The sequence below is a fragment of the Cervus elaphus genome, chromosome 31 (genome assembly GCF_910594005.1).
Source record: "Cervus elaphus chromosome 31, mCerEla1.1, whole genome shotgun sequence".
In the NCBI taxonomy this organism is placed as follows: Eukaryota; Metazoa; Chordata; class Mammalia; order Artiodactyla; family Cervidae; genus Cervus; species Cervus elaphus.
Genome location: NC_057845.1, coordinates 5,700,525 through 5,727,986, shown reverse-complemented (window position 1 = coordinate 5,727,986; position 27,462 = coordinate 5,700,525). Strand labels below are relative to the sequence as shown.

The 27,462-nt window shown below is 46.2% G+C and overlaps 1 protein-coding gene across 2 annotated transcripts in view; it reads left to right on the top strand.

The window, feature by feature from the left end:
• The window catches only part of HUNK (hormonally up-regulated Neu-associated kinase), a 123,953-nt gene that overhangs the window by 56,534 nt on the left and 39,957 nt on the right, over window positions 1-27,462 (top strand). For both annotated transcript variants that reach the window (XR_006339131.1, XM_043892856.1), the window contains exons 3-5: window positions 3,802-3,857; window positions 9,703-9,838; window positions 24,418-24,545. Coding sequence is in view for 1 of the 2 variants with exons in the window: in XM_043892856.1 (XP_043748791.1) it covers window positions 3,802-3,857; window positions 9,703-9,838; window positions 24,418-24,545 (320 nt within the window). In the remaining variant the exon portion in view is untranslated. The remainder of the gene's footprint in view (window positions 1-3,801; window positions 3,858-9,702; window positions 9,839-24,417; window positions 24,546-27,462) is intronic.

Here is a 27,462-nt window from a genome sequence, read left to right as displayed (position 1 = left end):
CCTTTTGCCTAATAATTACATTTTTATACTTTCCATCCTGGTTTTATGACATTTCCCCTGTTTTAAAAGTGGGTTTTTTTTTTCTCTTCTACATCTTCTTCTATTTTGGGGGGCTTCCCTTGTGGCTCAGACAGTAAAGAATCTGACTGCAGTGCAGGAGACCCAGATTCACACCCTGGGTCAGGAAGATCCCCTGGGGAAGGAAATGGCAACCCACTCCAGTATTCTTGCCTGGAGAATTCCATGGACAGAGGAGCCTGGTTGGCTACAGACCATGAGGTTGCAAAGAGTTGGACATGACTGAGCGTGATAATTACATTTTTATACTTTCTACCCTGGTTTTATGACTTTCCCCTATTTTAAAAGGGGACCTTTTTTTTCTCTTCTGCATCTTCTCTTATTTTTAGCCTTTCATTTATATCCTTCTTCTAATCACTGCGGTTGGTTGTTCCTTGGTCTTTTGTGGCCCCAGAATTATCCAGCTTAGTTTTATTATTCTTGGCAGTTGCATTCTTTGACCTTACCTCTTTAAGCTGTTTTTCTTCATAATATTTGTTCTGAACCAAATTTCTCCTTTAATGCCTTCGTGTGGCTTCCATGCTTCCCAGGGAGAGGTTTAATTTTGCTGGAAATAAACTGTGGCCCTCTTTTAGATTAAAAGAGTGCTGCTGCTTTATAATCAGTTTTCACAGAATTCACAGTTTGGCCTGTTGTTGGCACATTGTTTTGTGAGTCCATGCAAGTGGCTGGGAATGACCATATATGCTTGAATATAAGTGTAAGACATAGTCTATCATTTTCTGGAAGGAAGAAGTGCCTTACAGAGCGCTTGCAAAGTCTCTCATAGTATCAGGCATAATCTCCATTACTTTCAACAGCAAAGTACCGGTTAACCTTGACCTGACTCACCGATGGCCTTGGAAACTCTAGAAGTCTGAGAGAACCAATGGAAAGGGAGACGAAGGCACTTTGTGTGGCTTTAATGACCGTTGCTAAAGGGATGTGACTCACAGTGATGAGGGTTTGTGAGACCACTCTAAAATCAATTCACTCAGTGGATAATTTATAGAGATTTTAAATGGGCTCTTATTATTTAAATGGCTTGGGATAATATTCCCAACAAGCATATCACATACAGGTTCGAATAGTGCTTTATCGCAAATATCCAGTCAATTGAAAGATCATGTTACACTGGAGACTCCTGGTCTTGCCTGCCACAAGTCTGAATGAAATTGTTGCATAAGATGTGAGGGCATGGGAACAGTATTTCTAAAGTAATTATGTTGAGATGATAGCATATATGCTCTGAAATAGGATGGTGTAGCTTCATAGATAAATAGTGTAAATAGTCATTTGATCATTTCATTGCATTTCTAAAACTTATATATTTATGTTTTCCAAAAACCTTCTGAGGGGCAGAGTCTTCCCCTTGGAAAAGTGAGGACGATCGCCTTATATGGTGGAGGGGGGTGCGATTTACCCTGCATTTGGACATAGGTGACATCTTTTAAAGACTGGTACAGTTTTTTGAGTGTATGGTTTTATTTGAATTGAAGGGCATGTTTACAATTCTCCTTCCCATTGGTGAACACATATGGATTTGTTGTTGAATTGCTAAGTTGTGTCCTACTCTTTTGAGACCCCATGGGCTGTAGCCCGCCAGTTTCCTCTATCCATGGAATTCCCCAGGCAAGGATACTGGAGTGGGTTGCCATTTCCTCCTCCAGGGGATCTTCCCGACCCAGGGATCGAACTCAAGTCTCCTGCATTGCAGGTGAATTCTTTACCAGTGAGCCACCTGGGAAGTCCTCTTGTGGACTGGGGACTATCTATTTACCTTCCCCAGCTGCTCGGTTCAACACAATCTCCCTTCTCATTCAGGTGTTCAGCCTTGAGGCTACAAGTCGTGGGTCAAGGATTCCAGTTCTGAAATCCAGTGGTGACTGTTTAGAGCTCACCTCTTCCTGCACTGGACTCCTTAACTCTTCTCATCTTGAAATGCTGCCCTTTCGTCATTCCTATGCCAATACTTGCCTGACTGTTCCTTCTTAGCTGGCTCTGAGCGTCCTTGTTCCTGCCAGCATGTTGGCGCCTTATTTTCTCCCTCTCCCTGGGCATCTCATGTCCTTTGAAGGCTGAGCTTCCACCCATACTGAGGTTGCAAATTGGTAGTCTGTAGGCTGGATCTTGCCTGTAAGGTTGGCCCACGCACTGTGGATATAATTGTGAATTTGTTGCCCACATTGAAAATCTGGGATCGAATCCAGATTTCTGGCCACTCTTGGAAGATGGGATGAGGTGGCGGTGCTGGGACCAAGTTACAAACCCCTGTCCCCAGGAGATGGGACACAGATGGGGCACTTTGGCTCCCCAGGCCTCCAGAGTTCTAGCAAGTGCTGTTGCCCTCATCTCTGCACTTCCAAGAAGTGCTATCAGTCACCATTTTTGTTTATCATGATCACACTGTTCTAGTCCTCACAATAGAGATAAGAGGACAAAAATAACTCTTTTGGCTATGTCTGTATTCAGAAGTCGGAACATAAAAGCTGGACCAAGAATGCTATGTTTCAAAACAATGGAAAAAAGCATTTTGTGTATATATAGAAGGGAAGAATATGCTCACACATGTAATGTTCATGGTGTGTCTGAGCAGACAGGTTGCAACTTAAGGTGCTCATGATCATTGACATAGATGGCTTATACTTTCACCCATGTTTTTTTCTTCTGGAACCCCAAGTGATCTCTTGGATAGTGTAGAGTCATTGGTATTTACCGGGTTATGGAATGTGCAAAGGTCCTGGGGCACAGTGGTAAGCAAGGCAGAACGTTTTGTACCTTCAAGGGGCTTACAGTCAGGTTGCACAGAAACCACCAACCCCTCACACTCGGCATGACCTTGAGCACGTGTCTCCCTCCCACCTCCCAAGTTATCTCAGTGTCCATGGTCAAAAGCCACTCGTCCTCTGATTAGCAATCTTCATTCCATCTGCAAACTTAATTCTCTTTGGTTATGTAATGTTTACATATGCAAGGATTAGAACCCTGACATTTTTGGGGTCTGTTTTTCTGTCTACCGTAATAGCTGCTTGCTAAATAGTTTATCATCCCTTGCCAATTTGTGGATGACTATTGGGCTTCCTTGGTGGCTCAGCTGGTAAAGAATCCGCCTGCAGTGTGAGAGGCCTGGGTTCAATCTCTGGTTTGGGAAGACCTCCTGGAGAAGGGAAAGGCTGCTCATTCCAATATTCTGGCCTGGAGAATTCCACGGACTGTTTAGTCCATGGGGTCGCAGAGTCAAACGTGACAGAGTGACTTTCATTTCACTTGGGCCCCAAGCATGGAGGTTGTAGGACTGATAATCATGTTTTCAATTAAAAGGAAAAAAAAGAAACTGCCTAAATCTTCCTTACTCTGGCTGGTTTTGCTCACCATCTCACAAAAACATGGTCACATTTGTATTTTCTTGACTGTTCTAGCAGTGCCTGTCTTGAATGATGTCTTCTACTGTCTCCTGGTTTTATTAACTGCCAAGTTTCAGCTCTGGCCCACTTCTTCCAGAAACTGATTTGTTATGCCCTGCTTGCTCTCTGTCTTCTCTGAAATCCTTTAGCTTTTTGACTCTGCGGCAATTACGTATATCATGTTCCATAAATATTTACTTATTGATTGTGTGAGTTTTGGCAGCAAGCCTTATGGGTTGGTTCAAAGTGGCTCTCAACAGTTCGTTTCCCTTCAGAAGCAAAATGTTATTCCATGTTTCAAGTGCTTATCTGAAATGTTGTATGGTTTTGTTTATTTCAGAGACTTGAAGATAGAAAACTTGCTGCTAGATGAAGACAATAATATCAAGCTGATAGGTATGACTTTTTTTTTTAAAGCAAGATTATCCTTTAAGTGCTGTGTTGTCAATTCTCAGTTATTTATTTCTGACTTTGAAAATTACCATGGTCTATTTCTAATCCCCAGACAATACTTCTAGTTCATCTCCTTTTACCTGCAACATCTAAGCATGGTTCTGAATAATTTAAACATAAAACATGTTCTTAGAATTCTTCAAACTTTTGCTTCTCTGTTAATTCAGATGGAGTTGAACTTGTGGAGGGGTTCTTTTTACTTGAATTCACCTGAAAGCTTCTTAAGAAAAGGGGAACATAGTTTTGTTCAAAAATGCTGCTCTTAGCTTGGCCATGCTTTATTCCACTTTTCAGTGAATGTAGGGGCACTGAAATAAGAGGGAATGCAGCTTACCTTCTCTTTTTAATGTCTTTGCTTTAGCCCTGTAGCACACGGATGATGGTACAGAGTGAAACAGAGGGCTGCTTTAGAGGTCTGTGTCAATCAGGAGGAAATTCCAGGATGGAGTGAATCATAACTGATTCACCACTAAGGGTTCATAAGCAAATTCACCTCATGGCTTCTTCTCCAGAAATATTCTACTTTTGTTTACCTGTGTGGTTGCTCTTGGCAAAAATATAGGGCATCAAGTTTCCACCCAGATGTCAGCCTCATCTTTTACTCCTTTCTTTCTTTTCCCACCCCAAGTACAAGTAATTTCTTCTGCCTCGAGGGCTTGAAAAGACTTTCTATTAGAAGAAAAGAGAAGAATCAACAGAACTTTGTGAATTTTAGCTTTTGTACCCAAGAAGGAAATTTTGTTTGGCAAATACTGAAAACCATCTCCAGACTCTAAAACACATCATTCAAATGACTGGTTATATTCCTTGGGATCCCAGATGGCTTCCAACCCAATAACAGGCAAGAGGCTGCCAGGGACTCCAGGCCCCTTGGCTGGGTGATTAAGCATCGTTGACAGGTGTTGATAAATACACCCATTATTGGGACACTAACAATTAAGAGGAAACCAATCCCCCCCCCCGCCCTCCGCCCCAGGGATTTTATAGGATGTATTCGGTTTTTATTTATTTATTTTAATTGGAGGATAATTACAATATTGTGGTTCTTGCCATAGATCAAGAGGAGTTGGCCATAGGTATACAGGTGTCCCCTGCATCTTGAACCCCCCACCCCCACCCCACCCAATCCTTCCAGCTTGTCACAGAGCACCGGCTTTGGGTGCCCTGCGTCACACATCAAACTTGCACTGGTTATCTGTTTTACATCTGGTAATGTATATGTTTCAGTGCTGTTCTCTCAAATCAGCCCACCCTCTCCTTCTCCCACTGAGTCCAAAAGTCTGTTCTTTCCATCTGTGTCTTCTTTGCTGCCCTGTGCATGTAGGATTGTCAGTACCATCTTTCTAGATTCCACATAATATGCATTAATATACGGTATTTGTCCTTCTCTTTCTGACTTACTTCACTCTGTATAATAGGTGCTAGGTTCATCCACCTTGTTAGAACTGACTCAAATGCGTTAGGATGTATTCTTAGAAGATTCTTGCATGATTCAGATCAGATTGTTTTACTATTGCACTTGAGCTGTCCTGAGAGCCAGGTGCAGCAGCCTTAAATAAGGCAGACTCTGAAATGTCTGGAGGATGTCTTTTTGCTCCTGGTTTCCGAGGTCTGCAGCATTAGACAAAGGCACGTCCTGGCGGGGGTGGGGGGCGAGGAATGGAGGAAAGCAGATTTCTTTGTAGGTTCCCTGGCAGGGTGACCTGGAACTTGTCTTTGTGTGGGGAACAGTCACAGAGTTGCCCTAAAGCTGCATAGTGTGTAAGAGAACAGGCGGTGTGAAGGCTGGATGTCCATTATAGTATGAATTAGAATATTTCACTTCCCCTGCGTGTTGTCTATGCTGAGGCTGGTGATTCCAGCAAAGTGCAGACCCCCGCCAAGTGGTCTCCTTACCCACCTAGCACCCCCCATGCTGCTTCTGCCCTTCACTTTGCCTCTCTTTCTGCCCCTGTGTATGTTTTCTCCTCTTTCTCTTCAAGCGATAGCCCTAGACAATCATCGGTAAGAGTGGAGAGTGTTGAAAAGCACAGACCTTTCCATTGCTGAGAAGATTCTGGAAGAACCAGTCTCTGTAAATAGTGGGTGCATTTGCAAGTAGCTCACACTTTGGCCAGGCTTCCCCAGTAGCTCAGCGGTAAAGAATCTGACTGCAATGCAGGAGATGCAGGTTCAATCCCTGAGTTGGGAAGGTCCCCTGAAGAAGGAAATGGCAACCCACTCCAGTATTCTTGCCTGGAAAGTCCCATGGATGGAGGAGCCCATGGGATAGCACACACCTGGCCGAGTGAACACACACACACACACACACACACACACACATTGGCCACGTGATAAACCCTCTTAGAGGAGACCTGTACAAATAAGATGGAGACATGATAGACCTACATTAGAGCCCACAGGTCCCTTGAGATGGGTGGGGGGACCTTTAGATCCCAGGAACCATTTTAGGCAGAGTCATCGCCTCTCAGCTTGGCAGCTTCTGAACTGGTACCCAGGCAGGCATCATAGCTCATCTGGACACAATGGGCATGTCAGAAACCAGGTGTCAGCAACCAGAATTCCCGAAACAGTTGCAAAGGAGGCTTTGATAACTGGATGTCCCTTTGTTAGAACTTCTCACTTGGCACCCTATTTTCTCTTGACCCGCTAAAACCAAACAGCCCTAACATACATGCTAATGGAAAGAGACATTATGCCATCCCAGAGGGCAACTGGGAACTGCATTTTGTTTAGCAGAATCTGTATTTCCTCATTTTTTTCATACAGGGTGGGTGGGAAGAGAGGGGAGATGTTCGAGGCAAAGAAAGCCCCGTGTCTTAGGTGTTTTCTTGCTTCTGAGTTGGGCAATTTGGATCAAAAGTCTCTATAGCTGCCCTCTTGCAACTTGAAAGCCCTTTGAACCTTTTCTTCAAAGGAATTACCTAGTTGTTTATTCAAAGGTTGATTATAGCTATTACCGTTTTCTCTTAACAGTTTCTCTTTCTTTGAAATAATCTGATTTAAATAAATTTACTTAAGCCATGTAAGCCACAGTTCAAGTTAACTAGAATTAGCTGGAATAAGATTTGATTTAATTAGGGTCCTTTCCCCCCTTTTAAAAAAAGAAAGCGTTTGTTTGGGTGTTTTTTGAGATTCATTTCATAACTCTCAGAAAACTGAGTGATAATTGGCTTATGTGTATACCAAATCTAATTGGGGCAGACCCATGTAACATTACTGAGAGGCGAACTTCTCCCTAGTTTCACAATTCTAATTATAGGCATATGTGTGAAGCTTTAATAATTACAGTTGTGCATGTGAAACACACTAGTTATTTCTCCACAATGTATTTTACATTAAACCCTTTTGGCTAGGTCTCCATAAGTCACTTAAAATGTAGATTTTATCTTCTCTGTCCCACAGACCTCTGCTCATTTATCTTTTTGAAAGTGTGCTTAAGACAAGGCAAGACGCCAGTGTTCACAAGCTTGTCTGGAAGCAAGTGGGGAATCTGGTCTCTTATTTCCCCCTTCCCCCCCGCTGCCCTTTTTTAAGACCAAGCACTTAGTTGTAGCCCCAAATCAAGAGCTGAGGGAGTAACCTGAAGGAGTTAATGGAACCTTTGGAGATTAGAAAGTGAGAGTTTTAGTGTATGGGTTCTCAGGAGACTGGGCCTCCAACATGACTGTTTATGAAATTATTCTTAAAATGTTGGCCCATTTAATATGTTTATTCCATGGTGCTGTCTCTCCATTTTACCATAGTGAGTGCTCTGTACGCATTGATTGTCTTCTTAAATTTCCTTTGGGAAAATATTTTTTTTTAAGAGATTTTTTTTATTCTATGTGGACCATTTTTTTAAGTCTTTATTGAATTTGTCGCCCTGCGGGTGGTGGTGGTTTCGTCGCTAACACGTGTCCGACTCTTGCGATCCCATGGACAGTGTTGCTTTCTGTTTTATGCCTTGGTGTTTCGGCCACAAGGCGTGTGGTCCCTGACCCGGGATTGAACCGGCAGCTCCTGCGCTGGAAGGGGAAGTCTCAACCACTGACCACCAGCGAATTCTAAATGGCCATTCAACTGAAAGCTCAGAATCATTTTTCTACTTCTGACCCACCTCCCAGTTTTCCCAGCTTCAGTGATTCTGCAGGGTAGGGCCTGAGAGCAGGGGCCTCAGAGTCTCTGGAACAGAGATCTCCTCCTAAAACATGAATCCAAGACAGCCCTGCTGAAGGGGCCTGCTGGTGCAAGCTGGGCTGAACGGAAAGCAAACAGGGGCCCCTGTCTGTGAGGGCGGGAGTGGATGAGTAGGGAGCAGAGGAGACAGGAGAGAGGTTAAGAGGGAGAAAACAGAACTCTCCCGAACAAAAGAAGAACGGACAGTGCTCCTGCGGGGTTTGCCCATCCCGATTTGGGTTCTGATTTTTCATTCCAAGCTTCAGCTGAAGAGTTTGGGTGACCTTCAGAGCTTTGATGTATTTTCTGCCTGGATGAGGTTCTATTTAGAAACGCTCTTTCATTGTACAGCTTAACCCAACGATCGTAGGGGGGAATGTTTGTGGTGCATCTTGACCCATGGTGTGTGAGTAACTTCATGGACTCACAACTCTGCCTTTCCGGCCCCTACTGGGTTTTTTCTTTTCGTGAGCTTCCCTCTAGCTTTCACAAGAGCCATGGCTTTGCAGGTGGAGACGTGTTAGCGTGAAGGAAAAAACGAAGATAGGTGTATGTCCTAGCAGTTGAGAAAGTGCAAGGGTTTTTTTCCCCCAATGTGGAGCCTATCTCTGACCACAGCCCCTTTCTGTCTGAGCCCCATGGGCTGAGTCTTCTCTTTGGGGACCAGAACTGTAAATATTTACATTGAAGTTCAAAGGAGGAGGCATGATCTTAATTCTGCACTCAACAAAGTTTGAGGAAAGATATCAGATGAGGACCAGACACTAACTGCTCTCTAATGACCTGTCAGCTGCCCTATCTGTAAAATCAACAGTAAACAGAGCACAAAAGGCATAATGGACCCAGTGTGGCTTTAGATGCGCTGAGGGCTTCTTTCTTCTGCCCCCTGCCTTAATCACCCAGGATCCAAGCAACGGATCATTGCTTGGATCATTGCTAGGTTTAGTCTACTTCTCATTGCTATTTTTCTGGCATTTTTTTTTTCCCCCAGCCAACGCTCAGCATTGTCTAAATCACTGGATGTATTTTTCCCCCTCTCTTCAAATCACCATATGTTGCCTCATGCATTGGGAACATTTTTTTTTTTTTTAAGAGACTTGCATGCAATGAAAACATTCAGCTGAAAAAAGTCAACTCTTTAATGGGTGGGATCGCGTGTCATCTGGGGTGACACCAACACCCGCCAGAGAATATCAATCTTCCTTTGGCTCTTCCCCCTTGGCCACTTGGAAGCCAGCAGGCTGACTCCAAGGACTGTTGGCTCGTTTTCTCCTCCTGCCTTAGTCCTCGAAAGCAAGCAAGCCTGTCTTGTTTTCCTGGATGACTCATAACCCAAGAGTTGATGAAAATATGTTTTGGTTCAGCATACTTTTTAGCTCTCGCTGGATTTGATTGTGAGGCCCTGCTAGAAAATATTTCCAGTTTGGCCAGAGAACCACCGCCTGACATTCTTCTGTCTTGAGACCCATATCCAAAGGTTACAGTTCACAGCTGCTGGGTTTCCTGGTGGATGCGAAATGATGTGTTAGCCCCAGAGAATGTTTCCTTTCCTGCTGCCTCCCCCCGACCTCCCTCCTTGTTCGCGTCCACAGTTTTCTAATTCCGAGCTGGTTTTGTCCTCCTCTTGCAGACTTTGGTTTGAGCAACTGTGCAGGGATCCTGGGCCATTCCGACCCATTCAGCACGCAGTGTGGCAGTCCTGCGTACGCCGCTCCCGAACTCCTTGCCAGGAAGAAATACGGCCCCAAAATCGATGTCTGGTCCATGTGAGTTACTGAGCTTCTGAAACGGCCCTCTAATGACCTGTCTCCCTCCTGCTGTCTCCGCGGTCCCTTTCTGATGAAATAACCTTTGCGTGTTTAATGAGCATGAATGATCAGCCCTGAGATATATACACAGTGATTCTCTAGGATCCCACTTTCCACCGCTGTTCTTTCTGTCGTTTTTCCACCAACTGCCCCAAGAGGCCCTAAATTTAAATTCAACAAGGTGCAGGGGGGAGAAGAAAACAGCCGAGCACTCGCCAAGATGATCCTTGGTTTCATGAGTCACTCGTGTCCTTCCGCTGCTTTCCATCAGCGTCAGCGTAAATCCCAGCCTCGGCCCTGGCCCCGCACTCGTGTGGGCCTGCCCACCTCTCCTGCCCCTTCACCCACTGCCCTCCGCCCCCACTGCTCAGGGTTCTTCACGCAAGCTGTCTTCTGTTTTGTCTCCCCGCCTCTGGGCTGCGCGGTCGCTGCGCCTTTCATTGAAGTGCAGCTGGCGTACAATATCATGTTAGTTTCAGGCGCGCAGCACGGTGACCCGACGCTTATATATATTATGAACTGACCCGCACAGGAAGCCCAGGGACCATCTGTCACCGCACAGAGTTACTGCCGCGTTACTGACTGTACTCCCTAGGCTGTGCACTACACCTCCGTGGCTAGTTTATTTTCTAACCGGAAGTCTGTACCTTTGAGTCCCCTCATCTGTTCTGTCCCACCTCCCACCCCACCCCCGGCCCCGGCCAGCACTTGGTGGTGCTCTCCCCTGGAACGCTGTTTCCCAGCTCTTCGAATGGCCCGTCCAGCCCCATGTTCCAGTATTGATCAGTGTCGCCACTGTGGAGTCCCTCTCTTGTTCTGGGGATGGCTAGCACATGGCATGGAGCCTGGGCTGGAAAGGGAAAATGAAGGAAGGAGGGAAGGAGGGATAGAGGGAGGAAGGAGAAGAAGAAGAGAAGGGAGGGATGGAGGGCAGGACAGTCATTTCAACCAGGTGAGCAGAGGCTGGAGAGAGTGAAAGTGTTAGTAGCTCAGTCCTGTCCAACTCTTTGCGACTCCATGGTCTGTAGCTCAGGCTTCCCAGGTGGCACTAGCGGTAAAGAACCTGCCTGCCAATGCAGGAGATGTAAGAGATGTGGGTTGGATCCCTGGGTCAGGAAGATCCCCTGGAGAAGGAAATGGCAACTCACTCCAATATTCTTGCCTGGAGAATCCCATGAACAGAGGAACCTGGCGGGCTACTTGGGGGTCACAAAGAATCGGACATGACTAAGTGACTTAGCACACACATACAGACTGTAGCCTGCCAGGCTCCTCTGTCCATGGGATTCTCCAGGCAAGAACACTGAAGTGGGTAGCCGTTTCCTCCTCTAGGAGATCTTCCCCACCCAGGGATCGAACCCAGGTCTTCTGCATTGCAGGAAGATTCTTTAGTGTCTGAGCCACCAGGGAAACCCTAGAAGCTAGAGGGTCAGTGCTAAAGCCAGCAGAGGAAGCAAACAGAGAAATGTGAGTGAGTGAGGGGATTGCAGGAGGTCTGGTTGGAGATTATTCAGAGGAACCAGAGACGAAATGAGAATCAGAGGGTACCAGAATCTCCTGAACATTTCAAGAAAGGGCTGGCTCTCGCTGGAAGCTCAGCTCAGCTCATTCAGCCAGGGGGTGAGACGTTAGTGGGGGTCAGCCTCCTCATTGCTGAGACTCTGAGTCCGCTATTTCCTTTGATCCTCAGGACCACCTGTGAGGCCGGCTATTACCCTCTTTCACACAAACAGGAGGGTGGCTTGGTGGTTAGTGCGGCTCAGGGCCACTCAGCCTGTAGGCTGGGGAGCTGCGCTTGGCCATCAGGGCTCTTCAAGCCTCAGGCTGAGCTCCGGGTTCCTCCCACTTCTCCAAAGGATGTGAGAAGGCTGCCAAGTGCAGGGGGGTGCCTGTGTGCAGAGGGTGCCGTGTGCAGGGGGTGCCGTGTGCAGAGGGTTCCGTGTGCAGAGGGTGCCGTGTGCAGAGGGTTCCGTGTGCAGAGGGTGCCGTGTGCATGGGGGTGCCGTGTGCAGGAGGGTGCCTGTGTGCAGAGGGTGCCGTGTGCAGAGGGTGCCGTGTGCAGGGGGTGCCATGTGCAGAGGGTGCCTGTGTGCAGAGGGTGCCGTGTGCATGGGGTGCCATGTGCAGAGGGTGCCATGTGCAGCTGACTAGCTGGGGACCCCTGGGGCAGGGTAGTGGTAGTAGGAAGCAGAGGTAAAGAGTGCCTCCTCTTTGAGATGCCCTGGGTGATGTTAACAGCATTGCGACTCACAGACTCTTTTTATGCTGGGCCCAGATGGGCCTCAGTTTCCTTCTCAACACAGCCCTCCAGGCAGCCAACCCCGGTGGATGAGAGTCAATACACAGGTGAAATCCACTCATGCCCTTGTAAGTGTCTGGCATGTCATCTGCCCTTAATAGTTACTTATGTATGAATAGGGGCTTCCCAGGTGGCTCCGCGGGTAAAGAGCCTGCCTGCCAGTGCAGGAGCCGTAGGAGATGCGGGTTTGATTCCTGGGTCGGGAAGATCCCTTGGAGGAGGAAATGGCAACCCACTCCACTAGTCTTGCCTGGAGAATTCCATGGACAGAGGAGCCTGACAGTCTACAGTCTTTGTGGGATTGCAAAGAGTCAGACATGACTAAGTGAGCACGCACATACGCATGTATGAATTGGTGAATATGAAAGTCTGAGTCTATAATCACTCTCTTTCCTCAGCATTTAGGGAATGTGTTTATGCTAAATGGAAAGCTTTGAACGGAATAGTTTGTGTACCAAAAAACAAAACAGAAACAACAAACCCCCTCTCCTCCAAAAGAAACCATGTGGAGAATGGGTCGTGATGGGGACTGGGCCGGGAGACACAGTGATCAAAGGGAAAGAGAGGCTGGAAAGGAGGTGACGGTTTGTTCCTGAGGTCCTGCTCTAGAAGGGGCTGGACAGTGCAGCGTCGTCACTGGTCGTCATGGTGACGAAGCTCAGCCTGTGTAAGCGGGACCCTTTCTGGCCCATGACTAACAAAACAGGCATCTCCGCAAAGTCTAGAACTGCTGGTGGAGGGAAGGAAGGAAGGAAGGAAGGAGCCTGTGGCTCGTCAGAGCTGTAGGCGACCACCTGGCCTTATAACTGCCTGGGGCCTCTTGTCCTGTCCTGGGAACACTAAGACAGAGACTGATTATTTATCTTGCGTGGAGAAATACAAAGGAAAATGAACAGTATGGCCACTAAGGGAGAAAGGGGGGTGGGGTGGATTGGGAGATTGGGACTGACACTTATACGCGACTGATGGGTGCATGTGTCAGTTGTTCAGTTGCGTCTGACTCTTTGGGACCCCATGGACTGTAGCCGCCAGGCTCCTCTGTCCGTGGGACTCTCCAGGCAAGAATACTGGAGTGGGCTGCCATGCCCTTCTTCAGGGAATCTTACCCACTCAGGGATCGAACCTGGGTCTCCTGCGTCTCCTGTGTTGGGAGGTGGATTCTTTACTATTAGTGCCCCGTGATGCTGTGTATGAAACAGACAACTGGTGGGGAGGCAGAGTGCAGCACAGGGCCTCTGCTTAATGCACTGTGGTGGCCTGAGTGGGAAGGAGGTCCAGGAAAGAGGGGAGGCGTGTGTGCATATGGCTGGTTCATTTTGCTGTATGGTAGAAACTGGTGCCACGGTGTAAAGCAACTACAGTCAAATAAAAATTAACTTTTAAAAACGAAAATGAAGATGACAGGCTGCAGAAGGATCCTAGGGTCAGTATTAAGCTCAGACTTTGTTCCTGCCTCTTCTTCTGAGTCCCTGGACCCTGGAAAGGAATCCACGTTTAGTGACCATTTTAGATGCTCTACTTCTTAGTTTCGGGGCTCCGGGATTAAAATAAAGGGACCTGGTCCATTGCCACCTGCTGTGTCCACACCCATCCAGTGGCTCCATCCAGGCAGAGGTGAAGCTTCAGAAGAAACCGCAGAAGAAACAGAGATGACCCGAGACTAGCATGCCCGGACCTCGCCTCCCCCTTCCGCCCCGGCTGCCGGCAGGACTGTGTCTGGGGCAGTGGGGCCCTTCTCTGCTAGCTTCCACTCAGTTGCATTTTTTTTTTTCAAAATGCTGATGTGCAACTGGAGGTCTCTTGAAAGCTCTCATCAGGCCTCATTCTAGTCATGATGCTGTCAAGCAATGTATGCGAAAGCCTTTGATAAGTGATTATGTACTTTACAGACTCTGGGCTTCAGTTGATCCTGGCAAAGCTCTGGAGGCCCATGGGGGATGTCCAGGTAGACCAGAAACCCCAGCACCGCCCCCCCCCCCGCCCCCCCCCCCGAGTCCTTTGTTTTGGTCCCCAACATGGGGAGTCAAGGTGGAATAAATTCTTACCCTTGCTCAGCCACCAAGGACCATGTTTTACTCTTTCTAGAAACTGGGTTTTCCCAGAGCAACTCTGTGTTAGCTGACTCCCTGGAACATTCCCCAGGGGGATGAGACCCCCATGACCCACACCTCATTCACAGGGATGCTATAAACTAGGCCCTTTTTAGAAGCTGTTGATAAAGCTTAAAAAAACAATAGGAAGCTATGTGAGCCACATACTGGCTTACAAGAGATTTGTTCATTCGGCACATATTTGTGGAGCCAGGCACTGAGCCGAATTCCGAGTGCACGATGGTCTGTCCAACTCCTGTAATGATCGTGGTTAACCCTTGCGTACCTCCCTCTGAGTGGTGGTCAGTGTTAAGGGCTTTGCATGTTTTAGCTTATCTCATCTCGTCTGCCTCAGAAGTCTTTGGGAGAATGCTGTGTTGTCCCACTTTGCAGATGAGGACAGTGAGGCGTGAAGAGCTGTAGACACTCGCCCAGATAACGTGACTGATGGGTGATGGGGCCAGGATGGGCCAAGGTGGTTTGGCCTCTCGAGTTCTGCCTTTAATCGTCACCCTCTACTGCTTCTGCCATGTTGCTCTTCCTCTTGTAGGATTCTAGTGGGGCAGAAAGGCAGTTTTTTAAAAAGCTGTAAATTCACTGCACTAGCCTCTCTGGAGGAAGTGGGAGGGCTGCAGGGAACAAGGATGGGGGTGGCCTCTTGAGAAGACCTCAAAGCCGAATCTGAGGATGAGAGGAATCAGCTATGAGAGGAAGAAGATGTGGGCAGAGGCTCCAGGCAGGACAGAACAGGATGTGTGAAGGCTGTGGCGTGGGAAGCAGTGGGAAGGGGTGTGAATTTTGCCCTAAAGGAAGGGAGAGGCTATGGGACAGTTGTAAACAGATGCAAAACAAAATGTTATGCATTGATTGTGTCTCTCCAGAGAAAGACAGATGGGAGCCCTAACCCAGGACCTCAGAATGTGACCTTACTTAGAGATGGGGACTTGAATGAGTTGAATGAGGTCATTAGGATGGGCTCTGTTCCAATAGGACTGTGTCCTCATATAAAGGGGAGATTTAGACACAGGGAGACACAGGGAGAAGGCCATGTGACGATGAAGGCAGGGACCCGGGTGACCCATCTGTGTCAAGGAACCCCAGACGGCCAGCAAACCAGCAGAGGCTCAGGGGCCGCGGGAAACGGACCCTTCCTTACTGCCCACGGGAGACACCAACCCCGCCGACACTCTTAGCTCAGACTCCGAGCCTCCAGAATTGTGAGATGATAAATTTCTGTTATTTAAACTCTGCCCTCTCAGGAAAGGTCAAAGGTGAATGAAAACTGACCGGTCCAGATCCCAAGAGCCGATCTCTTCCCAAGAGTGAAACATTTCCTTTCTTAAGTCGAGTCCACTATCTGACCGATGAACTGGACGAGCTGAAGTTCGGTCACCCCATCATACCCGCCCCCCAGTGGACTGTAAGCCTCCCCAACAGAGGTCATCAGATGGTCAGATCATAAAGCAGACGTGTCAGTCCTTGCTGTGCCCTATAGGCAACGCGCTATTGGCTATGTGAAAACCTGAAAGCAAAGAAAACCACCAGTATGTAGAATTTCGTTCACATGATGGTGGAAAAGTCCCTGGAGTAAGAGAGGATAAGCCTTGCTGCAGAAATACTTTTTAAGAGTCCTCTGAGTCACATTTGCTAGTGTCTGTTTGAGCAAAACAGATGGCTCAATGGCTAAGCCCAGGGTCAGGAGGAGAGATATTTTCTACCCCTGGATGGAAAGAGTAACAAAGAATTTGTGGTTATTTTTTCAAATTGAACATCCTTATCTACTGCTATCTACAATCTGCCTGTAATTCAGGAGACTTAGGGGATGCCAGTTCGATCACTGGATCAGGAACATCCTTTGGAGTAGGAAATGGCAACCCACTCCAAGTATTCTTGCCTGGAAAATTCTATAGATAGACAGAGGAACCTGGCAAGCTACAGGCCAGGGGGTCGCAAAGAATAGGACACGACTGAGAACGTGCACAAAAAAATTTTCTGCTGTGGATTGAATGGTATCTTCCCCAAAGGCATATGTTAAAACACTCACTCCCAATGTGACGGTATTTGGAGACGGAGCCTTCGGGAGACCTTGAGAGTGGAGGCTTCATGATGGCATTGCTGTTAAGAAGAACTTGCTTAGTCTGTCACGTGTGAGGACACAGAGAGAAGGTGGCTATCTACAAGCAAGGAAAAGAAGCCTCAGCAGAACCTGACCATGCTGGCATCCTGATCCAGACTTCCAGCCTCCAGAATTGTGAGAAAATTAACTTCTGGTGGTTAATCCGCCCCGTCGGGTTATGGTAGCCAAGCTGACAAAGATACTTGCATATAGGTGACCTAGAAGTCTCACCTTTAAACCCGTAGAGCATGTCAGGAGACACCGTGCAGAGAACAAGTGTGGTTGCTCCGGTGGGTTAAGTTCAGGAGGGCAGCAGGGACTTCCCTGGCAGTTCAGTGGTTGAGATTTCACATTTCAGTATGCGGGGCACAGGCTCAGCCCCGTGTCCCACAGGGCTCATAGCCAAGAAACCGAAAAGTAAAACAGAAGCAGTATTGTAACAAAAAATTCAATAAAGACTTAAAAAATGGTCCACATAAAATTTTTTTTTAAAAAAACAGAAGGTATCAGAAGAGAGTTTAGTCTGCTTCTGAGGGATGAAGGAGTTCATCAGGTGGAGAAGAGGAGGAGAAACTTTCCAGGCAGAGGGAACAGTCGAGCAAAGGCAGGAACATATGAAAAGCCTGATTCCTTCTGTTCTTAATCTTGGAGAAAACACAACTTCAGAGCCTTTTAAAGAGATTAATTTCCCACCACTTTGGGTTGTTGTTCTGAGATGCTGGGTAGGTTTCTATTTGGTGCCCACGATGTGGCTGGCAGCACTGGAAATGGAAAGCCCAAAGAGAATTTAATTTGAAAGGCTATTTAAAAAAGAGTGAAAGTGGGACCAATTCTCCCTGGGTCAGACACTGTTATTACAAAGCATCCCTCTTTATAGCTCTGAAACAACAACAGAACGAAGCATCCACTTCCAAAATTGAAAGCAAGCTTCCATCTCCAGATTTTTTTTTTTTTTTGACCTTGACAGGTTCATGGGGCCTTTCTGACACTGGTTCAGGAAGAAAACCAGCATGTCATTCAAGGAAACCCTGGGAAAGAAAACTGTTCCCCACAAATGGGGCCTGTGGGAGACTCCTCCTCTAGTGAATCAGGAATTAATAATGGAAATGGAAAATCGTGAGGATGGTGATAGCAGCCATGAAATTAAAGGATGCTTGTTCCTTGGAAGGCAAGCTATGATAAACCTACACAGCATATTAAAAAGCAGAGACTTCCCCTTTCCAACAAAGGTCCATTTAGTCAAAGTTTGGATTTTTCCAGTAGTCACGTACGGATGTGAGAGTTTGACCATAAAGAGGGTTCTCCATTGCAAGTCCTGCACAGGCAGCCTCAGGTCTCACTTTGGGATATGCGAATCAGCAGCATTTATCATCCTGGAGATTCAGCCTAAATTGAGGGAGAAAGAAAAAGCGGGGGGGGGGGGGGGGCGGGGGCGGGAGGGAGGTATCCCATTTTTAACATCCTATTACATATAATAGACAAGCTGGCTCAGCAATAAGCAATATTTATAGGGTCTTAATTATGAGAGCCAATGAACTGATGCTTTCAAATTGTGGTGCTGGAGAAGACTCTTGACAGTCCCTTGAACAGCATGGAGATCAAACCAATCAATCCTAAAGGAAATCAACCCTGAATATTCGTTGGAAAGACTGATGCTGAAGCTGAAGCTCCAGTACTTTGGCCACCTGATGGGAAGAGCTGACTCATTGAAAGAGACCCTGATACTGAGAAAGACCAAGGGCAGGTGGAGAAGGGGGTGACCGAGGATGAGATGGTTAGATAGCATCACTGACTTAATGGACATGAATTTGAGCAAACTCTGGGATATAGCGGAGGACAGAGGAGCCTGGCGTGCTGCAGTCCATGGGGTCACAGAGTCAGAATACAACTTAGTGACTGAACAACAACATCTTGGGGAAGTCCCATAATTTTCAAGGGTCAGTGTTTTTGTATTTGGACCATATATGAATATCTCTAAAATAATTCACTTCTTTCCTTTAATCCATATGAATGAATTATCTATATCTTTATCTCCAATGAATTTTGAAATTTCAGAGACAAAAACTAAATGTTCATTCTGTTGCAGTGAACCTTTTTTTTTATTGTTGACTGGCTTTTCCTCAGAGTGGCATATATGCTAATTTAAAAAAACTTCAATGCAGATATACTTTTTAAATGAAAAGAATCAAAATTAACTTAATTTTCAAAATATTACAGTGCTCTCTGGAAAACTTTGGAGAGTCTCTAAGGGTAGGGGATGGAGAGTTCTATCCCCCAGAGATTGAGAATACATTTTTTATCCACCAAAGCTGCTCTTTGCTCTCACGGGGCCATGGAATGGGGGAAGCATTTGTGTGAAGACCTGGGGCTTGGTTGAGTGTCCTGCCCAGCAGAGCCAGAGCATCTTCCCAGGCATGCTGAGTGGGAGAAGTCTGTCCCAGTGCTGTCCTTTCGGGTAGACAAGTTGGCTGAGGGGCGCTGTCTTGTTTCCGGTTCTGCTATCCCCGTGTAGACCTAGGCTTTCAGGAGGAAGAAATGGAGAATTTGTTTCAGTCCCCAGAACTGTTTTGTAAAAGTACACCAGACACCACCAGCTACTTCCAGGGCTCAAATCTGGAAGGATAGCATTTTGTCTCCATTCAGTCTCCCTTCAAATGAAAGATGGCAGGAGAAACAGGCAGAAAGAACAGTCTGATCACTTCTTTGGGGTAGTTTAGAGCTTTTGACTTTTTTTTTTTTTTTTTGAGCCAAGAAAAGTTTGTTGCAAGGCCGTGCAAAGAGATAAGGTGGCTTATGCCCTAAAAAGCCTTGAGCTCCCCAAAGGGTTTTGGCAAAGCATTTTTAAAAGCTTGGTGAGGGAGGAGGGATTCCTCTGGGTATGTGCACATTGACTTTTAAAAGAGAAACTTTCTTTAGCTTCAGAGATTTTTCAGTTACAAAATCCAAGACTTTTTGTTTTTGGAGCTAGCATGCACACTTAGAAGAGAAGAGGGAGGAGAGGAAAAGAGGGGGGGGGAAGTCTTAAAATCCACAAGAAAACAATCTTTTGCTGAACACAGACCATATAATGGAGTAGTAGTGAACTTTGCGATTTTCCAAATGGATGGATCTGTTCCCACTCTATTTTTAAGACCTTAAATTGGAGGTTGTACTGAAAGCTGTTACTGAAATGTGGAAGACTATTGCTTTTAGGCATTTATTTTAATTTTTAAAAGGCAGTTTCTTTTTCGAAGAATCACATGGAAGCAAGGCATGTCAGCTGAAGGTTCTCTTGGCTTCACTCTGGTATAAGCTGAGCTGCCCACCAGCCCCGTGAGAACCAGTATTCATACTCTCCCTGACACCGTAGCTCTGCCAATTACTTTGTCTCTTGTGTCTTGTTAAAGTTGCTGGTTGACTTCTCTCCAGGGAGCTGAGTCCCTCTGTCTTTCCTTTCAGAGATGCCAGGTGATACCCTAGCTTTCCCTCCAGGGAGTATTTCTGTGTATTAGACTAAATATCAGGACCACTACTTGGCTCCTAATTAAAAAAAAAGTATTTTCATTTATTTATTTGGCTGTGTTGGGTCTTAGGTGTGTCGCAAGGGCTGTAGAGTGCAGGCTACCGTAGTTGCAGCACGTGAGGTCTCTAGTTGTGGCCCACAGGCTTAGTTGCCCTTTGGCATGTGGGATCTTAGTTCCCTGACCAGGGACTGAACCCGAGACCCCTGCATTGCACAGCAAGTTCTTAACCATTGGACCATCAGGAATGTCCCCTGGCCCCTGGTTTAATGCCAAAGATTCCACATCTACATTTCCCGGGACCCCTTCCTCTCTTCTTCCAGCTACCCTTCCGGTGCACTTTTTCTTTCTCTTTTGACATCAAAGTATTCCACCTAGTCAGTGTCTCTGGATTTGCTTGCATCCGTTGGTGACTCACCCTATTTCTCTCTGTTTGGAAGCCTTGAATTTTATTTCTTGTCAACCTCCTTTGGGCTTCCCTGGTGACTCAGTGGTAAGGAATCTGCCTGCAATGCAGGAGATGTGGGTTCGATCCCTGGGTCTGGAAAATCCCCTGGAGGAAGAAATGGCAACCCATATCCAGTATTATCCCATGGACAGAGGAGCCTGGTGGACTACGGTCCATGGGAATGCAGAGTTGGACATGACTGAGCGACTGAGCTCACATGCATGTTGCCCTCCTTCATCCCAATATCTTGTTACTTTCTTTCAAACTCTCTGTGGTTCTTGGGGGCCCCATGTCTGACAGGGAGAAGCGAGAAAGCCCCTGGGCCATGTTTCAAAAGACACATCAGGAAATTCTGAACATGTTTTGAAACTTCTACTAATTCTGTGGGATTACGGAGGTTTATACACTGCATTCCACATTTCTCCCTTGGTATTCTCACATCCTTCCGAAATGTCAAAGGGGCTAGATTTTCCTTATCCAGATATTAAACATGTATGAAAACTCTAGGGGAGGGGGATTAAGATGCTCAGTCTGGTTTCCCTTTTCAAATGTACTGTGGCCATAGGACTGTTAATGTAGATTTCCATTATTATTTGGCAATAGGGTACAAATATAATTGTAGCTTTTTATCTCTAGTTTTGTGATGAAACAATAGGTCACATTTATCAAGTACTAAGATTATGCCAGGCATGGCATTCAATACTTTCTGTGGCTTAGTTCATTTGACCCTGATACAACCTGAGAAGTAGGGTCTATTATTATCCACATTTTATAGGTAAGAGATACTGGATAGAGAGCTGGGTCTTCTTTACAGATTTATGACTGTTTTTGTTGATGATAAACTTCTCCAAGAGAAGTGGGAATCTGGAGTGAATTTGGTCAAATAAGCAGTTTGTTGTTGTTTAGTTGCTGAGTCGTGTCGACTCTTTGTGACCCCATTGACTGTAGCCCTCCAGGCTCCTCTGTCCATGGGATTCTCCAGGCAAGAATACTGGAGTGGGTTGCCATTTCCTTCTCCAGGGGATCATCCTGACCCACAGATCAAACCTGAGTCTCCTGCATTGCAGGCAGGTTCTTTACTATTTGAGCCACCAGGGAAGCCTGCTACATGGATTGAGTATCAAAAAAAACCACCTGTGGGAAAAACAGTTTTGTTTAAGTACCAGACTCTTCAACTTTAGGTGTGAGTGTCAGAGCCAGAATTAATGCACACCGAGGTGAGTGGGACAGGACTGACTGGTCCCACAGCTGATGGGCAGGAGTTGTAGACTCTGGCTCAGTATTTGAAGCCCTTGCCCATGCATAGAGTTGCCCTGAATGGCCTGAGCTGCCTTAGGGGGTTGGAAGAGCTTGACTCTTAAGCTTTACCGGGGTCCCCAACAACAGCCTTGTGGAGCATCCCACGGGGTTTCCATCCCCAAGAGCAATGTGTCCAAGACCCTTTTAAATGCACAAATGGTACAATTTGGAGGGCTCTCTTAGCTTTCCCTCTTTATCAGTCTCTAAGAATCTTCCAAGCCTCAAACGTACCCACAATGCAACAATGCATTGAAGGTTCTCAAACAGGTTAGTTCCCCTAATCCCCTTTTCCTCTGCTCCCAGACTACCTCTCCTCCCGGCTTCCTGGCTTCTGTTATATCACCACCATCGTCCAGCTTTCCACACTGCGTCTTGGTGTCTCACCTTCAAATGTCCCTATTGCTAATTTTCCTCCTCTCTCTTGCCACCGTACACTGTCCCTCCCATTCAGAACTTAATGAACAACATGCCTTAGTCTGCTGGTCCCCATTCTGAGCCCCTTTCACCCACTTCATGCCAATGATTACCTGGTGTGTGCATTCTTACCTGCATTTCCTTTTTTTAAATTTAAATATTGATTTATTTATTTTGGCTGTGCTGGGTTGTTGTTGCTGAGTAAGGGCTTTCTCTCATTGCTGCGGGTGGGGGCTACTCTCTAGTTGCAGTGCACAGGCTTCTCATTGCAAAAAACAGACCCCAGGGCACTCGGGCTTCGGGGGTTGCAGCGAGTGGGTTCCATAGTTGGGGCACATCGACTTGGTTACCCTGCAGTGAGTGGAATCTTCCTGGATCAGAGATCGAACTGGTGTGCTCTGCCTTGCAAGGCAGATTCTAAACCACTGGACCACCGGGGAAGCCCTTTCGTCTCCACTTCTTGGCCCACATGATTTATCCTCATAACCAGTTGGCTGAGACAGAGAAACTCACATACGTATACCTATCCCGAGAGGGCTCCCATCTTCAAGTACTTATTATAGTCATGTCTCTCCCTTAATGGAACTCCTCTGGGGTCCAGAGCAGCAGACTTCAGCATTTTCTTATCCCTCTGCACTCACTACTTGAAAGGATTGTACTTATTTATTTGTTGATTTGCTGGTTGTCTGCCTTCACCCAGTTCTAAGTCTGAGATGGCAGCTCCTTGTCTGGTATCCCCCCTGGGGACCAGCCATCAATACCACTGCCTGAGTCCGAGAGCCAGCCTGCAAGCATTTGAGAAGTGAACGGAGATGTATCCATCTCCCTAACTCCACTTCGAGTTACAGAGCAAGAACTGGGTCTTAGCATACGTCCCCGACCGCACGACTCTGAATACGTCTGCAATTCGAGAATGACATCTAGCCGAGCCCATGGGTTCCAGACCTGTCCCTCTCCAGGGTGCCGTAATTCAGAGGCACCTCAGTGGAACGGGCCCCACGGGCCTTCATTTCAGTCAGTCTCATTGGATTTGTTTTGACTGGAGATCTTGTTGCCTCTTTTTAAAACACTCCCTTGGGCGCTTTTGAGCACTTGAGACCTCTTGGCAGGCCAGGCATTTCACCCCATCAGGAAATCTCATCAAAATGATATTAGGTTGTGCACATCAGGAAAAGAAAATCCTCCAAGAGACGTTGCTGTTCTCTAGTTTGGCTTTGGATGTAGGTGGTAAAGCCCATTCGGAAGGCATTTTGACCACATGTGAGCTGGATGGCAGAATCTCGCAATAAAAAATGATATGAAAAATAAGAGTGGGAAAGAGACCTCCCTTCCTCCCCACCTCCAAAGGAATTTCTCTATGTACAGGCCAAAATGGAATTCAAGAGAAGAGCAAAACACCAGTTTGGGGTGTGAGACTTCTGTCTCCAAGGGCCAAGTAGTAGCCAAGCAAGCTGGCCAGACTGTGACTTGCTCTCCCGTGGGGGGTCTTGCCATGTATTTTTTTGGTCTGGCCTCCTCCTGGCTCCACCTTGTAAACTATACTCGAAAACCGCATCATGGCCAAACTACTTTTATTCGAAGTTCGCACTTGCACGAGATTTCCCAGGCATTTTTCATATCATTTGGTCTGGACTTCCTTCCAGAAGAAAAGGACATAGTTTCCCCTTCTTCCAGGGGTAGCTTCTGAAGCTCTTTATTTACTTTTTTAAAAGTTGATTAATTAATTTATTTTTTGGCTGTGCCCCGCGGCCTGTGGGATCTTAGTTCACTGACCAGGGATCGAACCGGTGTCCCCTGTAGTGGAAGTGTGGAGCCTTAACTACTGGACCTCCAGGAAAGTCCCTGAATTTATTCCTTTTTAATTTTTATTTTATATCAGAAGATAGTTACAATATTGTGATAGTTTAAGGTGTAGAGCAAAGAGCTTCAGTTATTGAGATACATGGATTCATTCTTCTTCAAACTCGTTCCCAAATAGGTTATTACGGAATAGTGAGTCGAGTTCCCTGTGCTATCCAGTGGCGTGTGTGTATGTTCATCCCAAACTCCTGAGTTGTCCCCCGCCTCTCCCCTCTGGTGACTCTACGTCTCTTTTCTAAGTCCGCTCCTGGTTTATAACAGATTCATTTGTGTCATCTGGACGCTCCTTAAAGCCCGTTGTCACCGCGGCCCGGCTCTTCCCAGCTGTGTTCCCACCCGAGCCGCTCACGCTTGCTGTTTCAGGGCAGAGCTGAGCGCTCTAGGAGGCGATGGAGTGGGGCCGGGGGGCCATGGGGGTGGCAGGGCCCCGCTGCCCACGCCCCTGGCCTCCCTGTCTTCCTCTTCCCGGCTCGTCTTCCCGTCTCACGCTCTGGTGTGTCTCTCCTTTCAGAGGTGTGAACATGTATGCCATGCTGACCGGGACCCTGCCTTTCACGGTGGAGCCTTTCAGCCTGAGGGCCTTGTACCAGAAGATGGTGGACAAGGAAATGAACCCGCTCCCCGCCCAGCTCTCCACAGGTAAAGCACCTGCCGCTCCAGGGTCCAGGGCCGCCCTCTGACCTCCGGAAGCGGTGTGTCTCCTGCAGCTTTGGTGTCTGGACGACCCTGTGTCTTCCTAGTATGAAAACGAAGTCTCCAGACAGGGTTGGGTTTCCCATCTCTAAGGACACACATCCCCTTCATCTCCTCTGAGTCCTTTCCTTGCCGGTTATAATTCTGACCCCTAACTTCGTCCTTCTTCCTCCTACACATAGTACACACCTATCAAAGGATCGTATAGTCTCCCTTGGAAAAATAATTGCAGGCTGAATTGTGTTCACACTTACCATATTATAATGTTGACTCAGAAAAGAGAAGGTTGATCATCACATTTCTATTGTGTCTTCCTTAGTCAACTCACCATAAAGAACTATTAGTTTCATTCGAGTTTGTTCTGGGATTTGTTTAGCAATGTGAGTTTCCGAGTCTGTTCAAAAGCTTTTAAATATATATGGGTTCGGTTACTTGATTAGACTGAATCCTCAGGTGTGTTTGGAAATTACTCTCAAACTTTAGCTGGTTCACATTTCAGTAAACAGTTCATGTTAAGGTTTGGTTTCAGATCCAGGAAATGAGTGCAATTTGTTCTTTTGTTTGGTTTGCAATTCACTTCAAGTTCCTGGCCTCTGCTTGGCCTTGATGGTCATTTAATTGGCTCCTTAGAATAAACTCAGCTTCACTGAGATAAGGCATGTGGCCAAAAAAGAAAAAAAGGAGCAATTATTTAATTCCAACTTATGATACATGGTTCAAATATGGCATTTTTGTTTGACTACTATTAGGTTTTTGTTTCTTTTTTTTTTTTTTTTTTGCTTGAGTTTATAAAGCATCCATGAAGCTGACCTAGAATTTATGCTTGCCAAATGGCACCCAAGCTGAAATGCATTCTTCTGTAATTATCTAATTCGGTTCATTCTTTCACCTCTGCTGAGGCGGGTTGAATCTCTGGAGGCTGAAAGCAAAGCAGGCATTGTGTACTTGGGAAGATGAGTTACGTTTCTGTTGTAAAAGGAATAGTTCTGCACTGAGACCTGTAACTCTTGGAGTTAGAAAATGTGCAAAATGTTGATCAAATTGTTTTGTTTAGGTTTTGGAGCTTGCCAAAATGTTGAAAGTGCTGCAATGAAAGTGCATTCATTCATTCATATTTCACATTCATTCACTTATTCCACAAATCGATCCTGGGCGTCAACTTGGTGCCAGAGATGTTCTAGGCACCAGGAAAACAAAACAGTCTCTATCCATGTAGCAGCAGAGGAGACAAAAAATAACAGATAAACACATGGGATGTTTAGTAGTTTAAGTGCTCGAAAGGAAATTAGAAAGGGGCTTCCCCAGTGACTCAGTGGTAACGAACCCACCTGCCAGTGCAGGAGACACAGGTTCGATCCCTGGTCCAGGACGATCCCACGTGCCTCAGAGCAGCTAAGGCCCAGCACCACAATTGCTGAGTCCATGCACCACAGCTGCTGAAGGCAGACGCCACAGAAGCTCTGCTCCCCAGGAGAGGCCGCTGCAGTGAGAAGCCCGTGCGCTGCGGCTGGAGTGAAGCTTCGCAGCAGTGAAGGCCCAGAACAGCCAAAAATAAAGAAAGAAAGTAAGATGCACCAGGATAAGGGGACAGGGAACAAAGATACAGTTGGGCTTCTTTTTGTTTCTTGGTTTTTTAGCCAATTAAGGTTTTTAGAAACCTTTTTGTTGTGTTGTAATTGCGGACTCACATGCAGTTGTGAGAAATCATGCAGATATGTTCTTCCTTCACCCAGTTCCCCCCGTTGATGGGCTCTTAAATAACTGTAGTTTAGTGTTGCCACTAGGACACTGTTAAAATCCACTGACCTTATTCAGATGAACATGCACTTGTGTTGGTGTGTATGTAATTCTCTGCAGTGTCATCACCACATGTGTAGATTCATGTGGTAATTAAGTCAAGGTATGGGACAATTCCATGACCAGAGTTTCTTATCTTACCTGTCTATAGCCTGAGCCAGCTCCCTGCCTCCCACCTTGCCTAACCCCTGGCTACCACTAACCTGTTCTCCAATTCTGTAATTTTATCTTTTCAAAAATCCCATATGTTTATATCTCTTTTTTTCACTTAGCATAATTCCTTTGGGATCCATCCAAGTTGTTTCACATACCAATCCTTTGTTTCTTTTTCTTGCTGAGTAGTAGTCCATGGTATAGATTTACCATAGCGTATATATTTACCCGTTGAAGTATATTGAGTTGTTTCCAGATACTATGAATAAATCTGCTGTCAACATTTATATATAGGTTTTGTGAGAACATGTTTTCACTTGCCTGAGTGAAATTGCTGGGTTGTATAATAAACGTATAATTGGTTTTGTAAGCAACTGCTGCATTTCTGTTCTGAGTGGCTGTACCATTTTGCGTTCTTTCTTGCGTTTTTTTGCAAGGCATGAGTGATCCAGTTTCTCTGCATCCTTGCCAGCATTTGGTATTCTCACTGTTTTTAATTTTAGCCATTCTGATAGGGAACTAGTGGTCCCTCATTGTGGTAACAAATAAAATTTAATACTTACAAATAAATGCAGTCTTTCAAGGTAGTCTCTTTAAGAGTGATATAATCATAAGCACTTCATCTTTCGGAGTGATTTTGAAATTCCTCTTATTGTTCAGAGCCTGTTTTGTCCTAAGTGTCCCAGTACAAAGAACAATAGGTTGTTTCTAACCTCATGCCTGGAAAAAGCAGTGTTCACTGAATTCCAGTGAGACCCTGAAGAGCTAGAGCTGCTTCTCATTGTACTAGTCAGGATAGCCTAGGTTATGCTGCAATAACAAATAGCCCCCCGATCTGAGTGGCATAAAACAACAAAGATTCTTTTTTTCCTGTTGGTTGTGCCATGTAGCATGCAGAATCTTAGTTCTCCGA